The sequence below is a fragment of the Phoxinus phoxinus genome, assembly GCF_949152265.1.
Source record: "Phoxinus phoxinus genome assembly, chromosome: 17".
NCBI classification, from domain to species: domain Eukaryota; kingdom Metazoa; phylum Chordata; class Actinopteri; order Cypriniformes; family Leuciscidae; genus Phoxinus; species Phoxinus phoxinus.
In genome coordinates, this window is record NC_136892.1 from 5,962,243 (window position 1) to 5,976,233 (window position 13,991).

At 48.6% G+C, this 13,991-nt stretch overlaps 2 protein-coding genes across 2 annotated transcripts in view; one reads left to right on the forward strand and one right to left on the reverse strand.

The window, feature by feature from the left end:
• The window catches only part of kctd16b (potassium channel tetramerization domain containing 16b), a 103,358-nt gene that overhangs the window by 39,968 nt on the left and 49,399 nt on the right, over positions 1 to 13,991 (reverse strand). The gene's annotated exons all lie outside the window — the stretch shown is intronic.
• LOC306984304 (uncharacterized protein) lies at positions 11,803 to 13,577 on the forward strand. Its single transcript, XM_079585529.1, has 2 exons — positions 11,803 to 12,153; positions 13,329 to 13,577. The coding sequence occupies exons 1-2, from the start codon at positions 11,895 to 11,897 to the stop codon at positions 13,370 to 13,372; spliced, it is 303 nt and encodes a 100-aa protein (XP_079441655.1). The 5' UTR covers positions 11,803 to 11,894; the 3' UTR covers positions 13,373 to 13,577.

The following is a 13,991-nucleotide window of genomic DNA, read 5'->3' on the forward strand; positions in this document are numbered from 1 at the left end:
CCTTATGAAGCCAACATGAATGCAAAAAGAACATTTCTAAGAACTTGTGTATTTCAAACCTAGTGAAAAAGAGGAGGCGTGTTCTGGCGCTATTTTGCGGTTTCAGAAAACAATTCCGCCACAGACCACAAAAACCTAGTCTAAAGTCAGTGTGTTATTCAGATGCTATTTTAAGGGCACATGCTTGGCCATAATGTAGCGTGCACAACGCGCATACACTTTGCTTCTCTCATATACACAGACGCAGCAATTCCCATTTTTGCAAACCATAGATAATTAAAAGGAAAAATATTACCACACGAATCATTGTGGTCTCCACGAAGATGTAAAAAAGGCATAAATCTAGCTTACACATTAACCCAAATTATTCAGGCTAATTGTAGTAATGATGGATCAAACCTGTTTGACCAATAGTGGCAAGACACAGGTATATAAGGACATCTGACAAAGTGGGTTGTCTGTCAAGAACCAGCAAAACAAAATCCTGAAGAGTGCAAAATCACCTTTACGGTTCCATCATGTAAGTTGCGTGCACCTGGCAAATCCGCCGTTATAATAGCAATCCGCCATGGAACAAGGGCACCTGCTTTTATAGGGAATGTGAGATGACGCTCTGATTGGTTTATTGCACGTTACGCCCAAACCACACCTATGAATAATGAAGCTTCAGACCAACCCATTTTAGATTTGCGCCAAGATCCACCCACAAAGTTATGCGAAACGCATTAGATGCTTGCGTTTCAGATCGTTAAAATAGGGCCCAATATATCTTGTTATCATGATCCCAGCCTGTGTCCCCCTGTCATGGGTGGACCCTCGTGTTTTCCCATGAAAATTTCCCTCGACCCCTTGTTACCGTATATACCCGAATATAAGACAAGGTTTTTGTCCTAAAAATAGGCTGAAAAATGGGGGGTCGTCTTATATTCGCGATATAGACAAAATCACGGGGGGAAAGGGAGAAAGAACGAATTAATATGAAATAGTGAATGAAACGCGACCCATTAAGACAAAACCAGCTTTTCCTTCCAAGATGTTAATCTGGACAAAAAATCTGATAATCGAGCCGTCGTCTGATGAAATCAAATACACATAAGATAAAAACAATATCTGTGCTGTGATTTCGGCAATACTTGCATGTAAAATTAGAGAAGCAACATAATATCTGTGCTTGACTGAATTACTGCTCCTGACGCAGAGTGAGCGAGAGAGAGAGAGAGAGAGAGAGAGAGAGAGAGAGAGAGAGAGAGAGAGAGAGAGAGAGAGAGAGAGAGAGAGAGAGAGAAGTGCGCGCGAGAGACGTAGAGCGAGCGAGCGAGAGAGAGAGAAAGAGAAAGGTGCGCGCGCGTGCTGGAAGAGAGAGAATGAATTATCAGTGCAATTTTCAAATAAAATTATTTTCTGTTGAAAACCAGATTTTTTCCACAAAAATAAGTCTGGAAATGGGGGGTCGTCTTATATTCAGGGTCGTCTTATATTCGGGTATATACGGTACTTTGTTTTCTTGTGTATTTATAACTTTGAGTTTTCCTTGTTCAGTGTCAGTCGATGTTTTACTGGAGATGCTCATTGTTTTGGTTTCCTGGTGTGCTCCAGCTCTGCATATCCTAGTTTACCCGTGTTTGTTCATCATTTTGTTAATAAACCTATTTTGCATGTGTATCCACCTCATACTGCTTTGTTTCAACCCAGCATTACACTTGCATTTACAGACTGATCTTATACAGTGATCATACTACCCTTACTACCGGTAATAATGATAAAATAAAACACAGTAATATGAATAAATGTGCATTGTGCAATAAAGTACTCCAAACACATGTTTATTATTATATTTATAAATATATATATATATTTTCAGAAAGTCTCAAGCGATATGTCAGTAAACATGTTCATGGATTTGCAGTATGCTTCGTATGAAATTAACACATTTTAAATACATTTTGGTAATATTTTAAAACGGTTTATTTCACTAGGGAAACTAGCTGTTCTTTTTTACACATTTTCTTTATCATGTTCAGTCTCTCTGTATGTCTTTTTACTCTGTCATTGATCAATGTAATACCCACTTTATACAATCCAAAAAATGAAGTCCCACTGTACCTCCTATGCATGCAAGTCTATGGGACACATGTTATGACCCCAAGTCATATGCTTATAAAAGGAAGCTGGATTGTGCATTACTGGCAAAATATGTTGTTGCCATTTGCAATTACACCCTAAGATAACAAGGAAGCAGGTAGAACAATTAAGCAGATAAAAGGCCTTTCTGGCTGAGATGACAGGTTGTATCTAACATGCTTGCAGCAGTTGCAGATGACTCACGGTCTCCACTCCCAGAGATGCTGATGTTAAGAACTAAACAACAACTTACACACTAAACTTGAGGGCTTAATTAAGTATCTGAGGCAATCATGCCTAATGAATGCAAAACACATGTACTAACAAGACTGTAGAGTCTAAAGGCCTCCTAGCATAAGATGCACGTTCAACATTTGCATAAGACATTGCAGCTTTAAAACCCAACCATCAAAACTCTCCACATCGATGCTCTCTCAATGGATTTTAGGCTGGAACCAAGGCAAAACTCAGCAATAAACTAGCCAGCAATCCCAGTCTTTTTTTAACCCAGCATTTTTTCATTTTGTGTGTATTGAAAAATGCAGCAGCAAGGTTTAGTGCTTTATAAGCATGTGACACTAAGGCCATGTCCACACGGAGTTTTTCCTCTTGCGTTTTTGAAAAAATCTCTGTCTACATGAAAACGCAAAAACACGCTATCAAGCGCCGTCAAGAGCATTCCACACCAGCAGTCGGCGATATAACCCTAACCGTAAAGCCACGTTGGCCAATCAGAAGCCGTCAGCGGCGCACAATCTGACGTCAAACACAGCGGAAAACGTACTCGGTTACTAACGTAACCTCGGTTCTCTCTAGGAGAGGTAACGAGTACTGCGTCGAAAGAACGCTACGGGAAAGATATTTCTTTGTCGAGATTGAAGCCTAAAATTAATCCTTAATTTTGTAATATTGTAAAACGCTTTTCTGAAGCATACAACCTAGGCGGAGCAATACAGCTCACCCATTGGCTGCTCTGCCAGAAAAGCACAGCCTATGCGAGGCCAGAGACGCTGACCAATGAGGACGCTTCGCGCCCTTCTGCGTCACCTCCCGCCCAAACAGGCGTGGCCTAGGCCTATAAATACGAGCATAGCTGTCTAACACGCCGATTTTCGTCAATGAAGCGACGCAGCGTGGACACGCACGGCCATGAGACGCAGTACTCGTTCCCTCTCCTAGAGAGAACCGAGGTTACGTTAGTAACCGAGTACGTTCTCTTACGTAGAGTTCTCTCGTACTGCGTCGAAAGAACGCTACGGGAACCCTATGCAAACCGCCGTGCGTGCTCTTGGATCGACACAGACACCTAAGGGCGCGCGCGCCCTGGTATACAAGCGCCTACCCCAAGAAGTATAGGGAGAGCGGCTAAAATAGCATCATCCCTTATAGTTGTGCCTCTTAAGGCATAATAGCATATATATGTAAATATAGATATATATGAGGGGTAATAGCATGCTCATGGGACACATTGTCAGTGAGTGATGCTTAAACATTGAAGTGACCTGGGCCGCAGCGCGGGGCAGGAACACTTATACATATTAACATTGAAGTGACCTGGGCCGCAGCGCGGGGCAGGAACACTTATACATATTAAACATTGAAGTGACCTGGGCCGCAGCGCGGGGCAGGAACACTTATACATATTAACATTGAAGTGACCTGGGCCGCAGCGCGGGGCAGAAACACTTATACATAGTCCTCTAGACCGAGAGCAGTTTAGCCTGCAACGCAGGAACCTCTAGGTTATAGAACCTAATAAATGTAGACGGGGAGGCCCAGCCTGCCGCCATACAGATATCTTGTAACGAGATTCCGCTATACCAAGCCCATGAAGAGGCCATGCCTCTCGTGGAATGTGCTCTGACGCCCAACGGGCATTCCAAGCCTCTAGATGCGTAGGCTAGCGCAATGGCGTCCACTACCCATCGAGACAGACTCTGTTTCGTTGCGGCTCGTCCCTTGGAGCGCCCGCTGAACGAAACAAAGAGCTGCTCCGTCTGTCGAAAAACAGCGGAGCGGGACACGTAAGCTCTTAATGCCCTGACCGGGCAAAGGGAGCTATTTCCGTCCTCTGAGGCCGGCAGGGCCGACAGGGAGATGACCTGAGCCCTGAACGGTGTGTTGAGGGACTTAGGCACGTACCCATGCTTCGGTTTCAATACGACTACAGAGTCGTTTGGCCCGAACTCCATACAAGAAGCTCTCACTGAGAGCGCTTGCAAGTCTCCCACACGCTTCACTGAAGCGAGAGCCAAAAGAAACACGGTCTTGAGAGACAGGTGTTTCATGTCAACTGAGTGAATAGGCTCGAAAGGGGCCCCTTTCATAGCGTTCAACACTGTAGAAAGGTCCCAAACGGGGACTGAAGGAGGCCTTGGAGGGTTTAACCTCCTGGCGCCTCTCAGGAAGCGGACCACCAGGTCGTTCCTGCCTAGTGAACGGCCAAGCGTTGGATTAACGAACGCTGATATGGCAGCCACATAGACTTTGAGCGTGGATGGGGTTCTTCCCTTATCCAATAGCTCTTGCAAGAAGGAGAGAATCTCCGGTTCTCCACACTGAAGTGGTGACAGACCTTGATCTGAACACCATCCAGAGAACACCGACCATTTGGAAGCGTAGAGCCGTCTAGTAGACGGAGCCCTAGCTTGTTCGATCGTGTCTAACACTCCTCTTGGGAGGTTAGCGGGTACCCGTTTATGGCCCATACGTGTAGGGACCAAAGCTCGGGGTGAGGATGCAGAATCGAGCCCTTGGCCTGTGAGAGGAGGTCTCTCCTCACTGGAATCGGCCACGGGGCAGTACTTTTCAGTCGCATCAAAGCTGGGAACCAGGTCTGATTCGTCCAGAATGGAGCAACTAGCAGTACTGAGCATCCGCTCTCCTTGATACGCTCCAGCACTTGAGGCAGGAGTGAGACAGGAGGAAAAGCATAGAGCGGGCGGCGGGGCCAGACTCTGGCCAGCGCGTTCGCGCTCTTCGAAAATAATTCTGGGCAGTGAGCGTTTTCCTGGTTTGCAAACAGGTCTATTTCCGCTCTGCCGAACGTTTTCCACAGCAGACGCACTGTCTGTGTGTGTAGGGACCACTCTCCCGTAGGAACGTTGTTCCGTGAGAGTCTGTCCGGGCCTACGTTCAAGTGGCCTGGCACGTGCATTGCTCTTAACGAGCGCAGGTTGTGCTGGGCCCACACCAGTATGCGTTCCGCTAACCTGAATAGGTTCCGGGATCTCACGCCACCCTGGCGGTTTATGTAGGCTACTACCGACATGTTGTCCGAGCGGACCAGGACGTGGTGTCCTTTTATCCGGGGACAGAAGCGCCTCAGCGCAAAGTCCACTGCCATCATTTCCAGGCAGTTTATGTGCGGTAGTTTGGCTCGCTCTGCCCACTGGCCAAAGAGCGGTCTGCCGTCGAGCAGTGCTCCCCAGCCTGAGGTGGACGCGTCCGTGGACACCACCTTCAGGCTCGAGGAAGTCCCCAGGCTTACACCTGACCGGTACCAGTCTGACGCTCTCCATGGTGTCAGGGCTGAAATGCATTCCTGAGTGACCTTGAGGCGATAACGACCGTGTAACCATGCTCGGCGCGGTACGCGCGCTCTCAACCAGAACTGTAGTGGGCGCATGCGCAGCAGGCCCAACTGCAGCACTGTTGAGGCTGAGGCCATGAGGCCCAGCATTTTCTGAAATCTCCTGGGTGGCACTATGTGGCCGCTGCGGAAGGATTTCGCCATTTGCAGGGTATTTCGCCTGCGCTGTGATGACAGCTGTGCTGTCATAGACAGTGAGTTCAGATCCAGTCCTAAAAAGGAGATCCTTTGACTGGGAAACAGTGAACTTTTCTCCCAATTGACTCTCAGACCTAAGCACTCGAGGTGATCGAGTATTAGTGTCTTGTGGTGAGCGAGTTCTGACGGCGATTGAGCCAGAATTAGCCAATCGTCCAAATAGTTCAGAATTCGAACGCCCCAGAGTCTCAGGGGTGCCAGCGCCGCGTCCATGCACACTGTAAATGTACGAGGTGCTAGAGACAGGCCGAATGGCAGGACTGTGTACTGATATGCCCGGCCCTCGAAGGCGAATCTCAAAAATCGCCTGTGACGTGACGCAATTTGTATGTGAAAATACGCGTCTTTCAGATCTATTGCCATAAACCAGTCTCCTCGGCGAATTTGCGCGAGGATACTTCTGGTCGTGAGCATTCTGAACTTCCGCTTTGTTAGCGTTTTGTTCAGACGCCTTAGATCTAAAATGGGTCTGAGACCCCCGTCTTTCTTCGGTACCAGGAAATATCTGCTGTACAGGCCCCCTTCGCTCTGAGCTTGAGATAAAGGCTCTATGGCCCCTTTGCTCAATAGCTTCGCTATTTCGGCTCGAAGTAGATGTGCTACTTCTGTTTTTACCGTGGTTTCGACTTTTCCCGTGAAACGGGGAGGGCGTCGATGAAACTGTAGCGAATAGCCTCTTTTTATAGTCTCTAGCACCCATTCTGAGACCCCGGGTAGTCCTTCCCATGCATCTGCACGTGTGACTAGGGGTTGAATGTAATCTGGGCTCTGGTCGCGAAATGGCGGCGACACGAGAGCAACCATGTGCTGTAACATGGACGCCGTGGCGTCTGAGGCGGGGGACATGTTTAACACAGTATGCGTCCCGCGCGCGCTCGACTCTCTGAGTTGAGAGAGAGCACGCGGGGCGAGCCCTACGGGGCTCGTTATGTTTGTGAATAAACGTGGGCGCTTGGTAGCGGGCACATTTATTACACCGGGGACACTGTGTTTGTGTACTGACTGACCGTTCGTTAGTTTCGTTTTTACAGAAACCGCGGAACGTGCAGTGTGTAGTGGTTGTGGGCACTGGACAGTGGGCACGCTCACTACACGTAAAGCACAATCGGTGTGAGCCGATTTTATGTGTGCAAACCCTGTGTTGAACGGGGCTGTGCTTGTGTGAATGAATGGGCACTGGGTGGGCATTGCAGTTACACACATTACACCATCGGCCTTGGCCGGAACACCAGAAATTAAACTCTTTTTTAGATTTATCTGGGTCGCCGTGAAAACGGCGTTTGTGTGCAGGCAAACGGGCTTTACGGCCGGTTTGTTGGCTGCTGAGTACACTGGTACAAACGCGGAACTTAGGGCTGTACAAACGGGAATCTTTGGTGGAAGTCCGGCCGCAGCGGGACCCGAACACCGTCTTTTTCCTAGCAGGGCTAGGATGGCGCCGAGGCCTCGGGCTTGAGTGAAATCTTGGGCCGAGGGCCACGCGGTGGCGGGCGGCGTCCGGCGGAGCGAGACCGTGGTCTCTCTCGGGCCTGTTGCTGCTGGGCCGGTGCGGCGGGCGCGGGGCGCTGCTGAGTTCGGGCAGGCGGCTGTTTAGGGCGGCCTGTTGCGGAACTGGAGCGCTTTGGCAGGAAATGTCTCATGGCCTGCGAAGTTTTCTGTACCTCGGCGAATCGGTCCGCGAAGTCCTTCACGGAGGATCCGAAGAGGCCAGCCGGTGAAATGGGGGCGTCGAGGAACGCAGAGCGCTCGGACTCCGCCATTTCAGAGAGAGTCAGCCATAAATGTCTCTCGGAAACAGTAGCTGTGGCCATAATCCTGCCGATGGCGTGTGCGGCGGACTTTGTAGCGCGAAGAGCTAGGTCTGTGGCGCTACGTAAGTCCGGAACACTGATCGCGCCCGGGCCTTCCTCGTCTAGCTTGCAGAGGAGGTTGGCCTGGTGGATTTGAAGCACCGCCATGGTGTGCAGCGCCGATGCAGCTTGTCCGGCGGCGGAATACACGCGACCGTTCAGAGCTGACGATGTGCGGCAAGCTTTGGATGGTAGGACTCCCTTAGCCCGCCGTCCAGCAGAGGGTGGGCAAAGGTGAGTCGCTACAGCCTCCTCGACCGGAGGGAGAGCGTGGTAGCCTCTGTCTCGAGCACCGTCCACTACGGAGAATGCTGGCGAGGCAGAAGTACGTACTCTGGCTGAAAATGGCGCCTTCCACGATTTCGCTACCTCTTCATGAAGCTCAGGAAGAAACGGTGCGTGTCTGGAGGGGGGCGCAGCGCGGTCTCCAGAGAGGAAGCGGCCATCCAGCCGGTTGAGTGCAGGTTGCTCGGGCGTCGACCAATCGAGGCCGAGGCTCGACACGGCCTGTGTGAGCAGACGCATCAGTTCTGTCTCGATGCTGATCTTCCCTCCTCTGCGCTCCCGAACAGCGGGGGAGGGGAGGTCCACGGAGCTCGCCCAACCCTCGCTCTCCGAAGCGAGAAGCGAACAGCAGTCATCATCTCCCTCTGATACAGCTTGCTGGTCGTCTTCCATAACGGACAAAGCGGCGGGCTGCGGCTGTTGTCCGTCGGTGAGCGACTCAAGCGAAACGTTGAGAGGAGCTAGCGGCGGCGGCGGCGAGCTCCTCGTGGAGGGAGGTTCCGGGACCCGCTGAGCACGGCGCTTCTTACGGCGCGGCGCTACAGGGGGCGGTTGAGCAGCTTCGGCGAAAGATGCAAGGCGAGTCCGCAGAGTCGCGATTGGCATCATGTCGCAGTGATGGCAGCCGCCATCACCGAGAGCGATAGCTGCATGTTCCTCGCCCAAGCAGGAAACACATAGTTCGTGGTGGTCCCCGTCGATGAGCGCGGCTCGGCAGGAGCCGCAGGAAAAGCGAGACATCTTTAAAAAGACACTCGTTGCTCTTTTGTGAGGAAAAAGTGTGTGACGCGGTAGGCGAACACACACACAAAACACACACAAAACTGAAAAGGATATTCCACGCCGGAGAAGCGCAGCAGGGAACGGCGGCTGAAGGCGGCGATGACCAGCGGCTTCAGGTAAGGGCTCGTCCTGCTGAGGTGCTTGTTTCCAAACGGCTGTGGCGGCTCGAATCAATCCAGCGATGCGTGCAGCTTCGTTGAATTTAAGAAAATCGGCGTGTTAGACAGCTATGCTCGTATTTATAGGCCTAGGCCACGCCTGTTTGGGCGGGAGGTGACGCAGAAGGGCGCGAAGCGTCCTCATTGGTCAGCGTCTCTGGCCTCGCATAGGCTGTGCTTTTCTGGCAGAGCAGCCAATGGGTGAGCTGTATTGCTCCGCCTAGGTTGTATGCTTCAGAAAAGCGTTTTACAATATTACAAAATTAAGGATTAATTTTAGGCTTCAATCTCGACAAAGAAATATCTTTCCCGTAGCGTTCTTTCGACGCAGTACGAGAGAACTCTACGTAAGAGAACGGCGCGCACTTTGACGTCGCAAGGCAAAAACTCCGGTTTTACTGTCTACACGACAACACTGCAACCGGCGTTTCTGAAAATCCTCACCCTGGCCGGGGTTTTCAAAAATGTTCGGTTTCAGTGACCTGATACTGCGTTTCCGTGTGGACGAACGGGCGAACCGCGTAAAAAAAGTCACGGTTATAAAAATACCCGTGTTCGTGTGGACAAGGCCTAACTATGACACTAACAACTTCCACTTTTGGGATATCGTATAAAAAAAAAAAAACCCCGGATAAATTCTAAACCTGTGCATGAAAAATTTGTTGGAAAATGAAACTACATTTACTAAATTGCAAATGAACTACGATGGAAACAAATTTACAGAATAAATTAATTTATGCACATCAAAAAAGATATGACATTGCGATGGGATGCATAACTGGACCAACCAGCGGACCGATCTCGTTGCACAGCATCTGAAATACAAGACTGTGTTCCCAAACAGCAAGCATCCGCCTCAAAAAGCAAGTTAACATGACAGCGTTTATTGCGTTTAGTCTACCCACTCTGAAGAGTAATATATTATATAGAAACATTTTATGATAGGTCTATACAGTGGCTTCTCCTACGGCATCAACTTCCATTTTTCTTAGTGTTATTTAGTGGCAATTAGCAATTTGTTTTATGTAAAATTCCAATTTTGCTAAATTAACAAAGTTAACAACTTTGGATGGATTAAAAAAAAAAAAAGATATTATGAAATGTTGGACACTTTATGAACTCAGTGATCACAGCTGTAGCACACAAGTGCACATTCAATACATATGATCACACTTCTTTTTTTAAAAGGCATAGTACATAATTTAAGATGGAACTACTGTTTTTAATGTGCCATTTAGAGGCAGGGAAATCTGAAATAGATTTTACTACAACCAATCAGGGGTGCGTTTCCCAAAAGCATCGTTAGCCAACAATGGTTGCAATTTCCGGCGTTATCAGCATTAGGGCTGGGCATCGTTCAAAATCTTTCGATCCGGTGCCAATTTCGATACCTCAGTTTCGATACCTGTTCCTAACGATACTTTTTTCGATACCAATTTTATGAAATCTATTTTAACAAGATTACATAACATATTACCTCAGAAAAACTTTTATTTTTTATTTATTTATTTTTATTTTTTCAGTTTGACTCATGCTCCTTAGCCAGTGCACAAAGGAATAAAAAATGTTTTATAAAGCGCTCATGCTCACCAAAGCTGAATTTTTGAATAAAAAAATACAGTAAAACTTTAGTAATATTGTGAAATAGTATTACAATTTAAAATCGTATCTAATATATTTCAAAATGTAATTTATTCCTGTGATGTCAAAGCTGAATGTTCAAAATCATTACTTCAGTGTCACATGACCCTTCAGAATATGAAAACAGTTTGCTGCTTAATATTTTGGAAACTATGATAATTTTTTTCATGATTCTTTTATGAATAAAAAAATCTAAAGAAAAGCATTTATTTAAAAACGAAATATTTTGTAACATTACACATGTTTTAATGTCACCTTTGATAACTTTAATGCATCCTTACTGAAAAAAAATTCTGACTAACCATTAACCAACACATTTTTGAACGGCAGTGTACATTCAGTAGGTTATTATTTATTGCAATATAAACACTGTCCGAGTGATCAACAAGATATCTCTTCATTTACCAGTCGAAGACGGAGCAACTTTCTGCTCTTAAGTTTACTCCGTGCACTGTCAAGGTCTTCATCGTGTTTGTCGTGGTACCGGTCTTTGCAGCAATTATTTTACCGCAAATACAGCATCACGCGCGGTTGGCATCGAGCCTGGAGAAATGTACCCACACTTTTGATCGATTTTTCCACATCTTTAAGGTATTATGTGTGTGTGCTCGCGTCTCATATGAATATGTGCGCGGAGAGTTTGTGTGTGTGTGTGTGTGCTCGCGGCTCAGTATGCGTGTCGAGAGTTTGTGCGTGCGCGCGCGTCTCATATGAGTGTGCGCGGAGAGTTCCTGTCACGGGTCAGGGTGTGTCACCGGCACCTCTCTGTTGTTTTGTTTAGTCCTGTCATTTCTGCAGCTCGTGATGTGGGCAATTAGCACAATCACGAGTTGATCTTCCTCACCTGTTGCTCGTTTCCCCTACCCTTTATATTCCCAGCTGTGTCTACCAGTGTTGTCAGTGGATTGTTTCATGTCGGGTGTGCAGTCCTTGTCCGTTGGTGTTCTCTGTGTTGCTTACCTGTGATCTGTGTTCAGGAATCCTAGACGTGGGGGTCGGTGCAGGACTGTTGCCTGCTGGATCCTACTCTCGTCCATTGCTGGACATTCCTGGGATCTCTCTGTCTGTCGGTGGTCTCCTCTTCTCTCTACATCCGTATGCGAGCTGTGCTCACAGGAACCACCAATAGACAAACTTCAGTGACACAGTGAACAAGTGTTAATGTTGTTCACTAAGTTTAGTAATAAACTTTTCACTTCTCATCACTGCATTTGAGTCCTCCTCATCTCTTCACATCAGGCCTACTCGACAGAATCCACTGACCAAATGGACTCAGCAGAGGAGACGGAACTGCGTCGGGCCATTGCTCAGCAGGGCGTTCTGCTAGGACGACAGCAGGAGGAATTAGTGGCTTCTCGTCAGGCCATGACAGAGATGTCACAGCAGTTAGCTGCGATTACTCATCGGCTCGAACAGCTACAGACCAGTCCTCCCATGGTTCCTACAGCACCTGATCCACCTAACGCCGAGGTGGTAGTGCCTCGCCGATCCGAACCTCGACTCAACCCACCTGCTTCCTACTCTGGTGAGCCTAATTCGTGTCGCTCATTTCTATCTCAATGCTCATTGACTTTTTCACTCCAGCCTTCCTGCTTTCTGACGGAGAGGTCCAGGGTTGCGTTTGTGATCATGCACCTGGCTGGGCTTGCGAGAGAGTGGGGAACAGCCATGTGGGACAATGAGAACGAGTGCTGCAGATCTTATGAGGGATTCTCTCAGGAGCTTCGCAAGGTCTTTGATCGGTCAGCGTTGGCGACCGAGGCGGCACGAGCCTTGACGATGTTACAGCAGGGGACTCGCTCCGTATCGGAGTACTCAATTGAGTTCCGTACACTCGGGGCATCCTGTGGGTGGAATCCCAAGGCACAGTGGGACCACTTTCTTCATGGCTTAGCGGAACACATCAAGGATGAGATTTATTCCTTGGAACTACCCACATCACTCGACGGGTTGATTGATCTCGCCATTCGGGTCGATAACCGGATCTCCCTCCGTACCCAGACTCGGAGGGTGGGTTTTCCTCATAACGTCGTCAACAACACACCAGTCATGAGAGGGGCTACTTCCCAACAAGTGTTATTTTCGGATGAGGAGCCCATGCAGATCGGGAGAGCCCATCTAACCATCACGGAACGCCGTCATCGCATGGCAAATAACTTGTGTCTCTACTGCGGAGAGGCGGGTCACATGGCGGCTGAATGTCCATTGAAGAAACGACGTGCTCCGTTTAAGGGACAGAGGATGGTGAGCGTCACCAACACACAACTGCCATCTGGTGGTCGTTCCATTCTTCCGGCTTTTCTACAGTTGGAGGGGGTTAACCATCAAGTATCTGCTCTTATTGATTCTGGAGCGGAGGGTGATTTTATGGACATTAAACTGGCTGAGCGCTTGGGCATTACACGTTCTCTCCTGACTGAACCGATTTCAGCCAGAACCCTATGTGGTACCTCTCTCACTGAGATTACCCATTCCACTAAGCTAGTCAACCTTACTATTTCGGGCAATCATACCGAGGAGATTCGTTTCTTCCTCATACACTCTCCTTCCGCTCCAGTGGTGTTGGGGCACACCTGGCTGGTTAAACATAACCCGCACATTGACTGGATTCTTAACTCAGTACTGGCATGGAGCCCTTTCTGTCTGTCTCATTGTTTAATGTCTGCATCATCTTCTTTAATGTCTGTTTCTACCCTACAGGAGGAACCGGTGAACCTGGCGGATGTACCGGAGGTTTACCATGACTTAAGAGCGGTGTTCAGTAAGTCCCGAGCTTCATCTCTCCCTCCGCACCGCCCGTACGACTGTGCGATTGAATTATTTCCTGGCACTTCTCCACCTAAGGGGCGCCTCTACTCGCTCTCCGGTCCTGAGAGGGAGGCCATGGAAAGATACATCAACGATTCTCTGCTAGCCGGTATAATTCGTCCCTCTTCCTCTCCAGCTGGGGCGGGGTTCTTCTTCGTGGGGAGGAAGGATGGGTCGCTACGTCCTTGTATAGACTTTCGAGGGCTGAATGACATCACGATAAAGAATAGCCACCCTTTGCCATTGATGTCTTCAGCGTTTGAACTCTTGCAGGGGGCGTCCATCTTTACGAAGTTGGACCTACGCAATGCTTATCACCTGGTTCGGATTAGAGAGGGGGATGAATGGAAGACCGCTTTTAATACCCCTACAGGTCACTTCGAGTATTTGGTCATGCCTTTTGGACTCTCAAACTCCCCGGCGGTCTTCCAGGCACTCGTGAATGACGTGCTCCGAGACATGGTCGACCGGTTTGTATTCGTGTATCTCGACGACATCCTGATCTTCTCCCAGAACGAGCGCGACCATGTCCAGCACGTCAGGCGAGTGCTACAG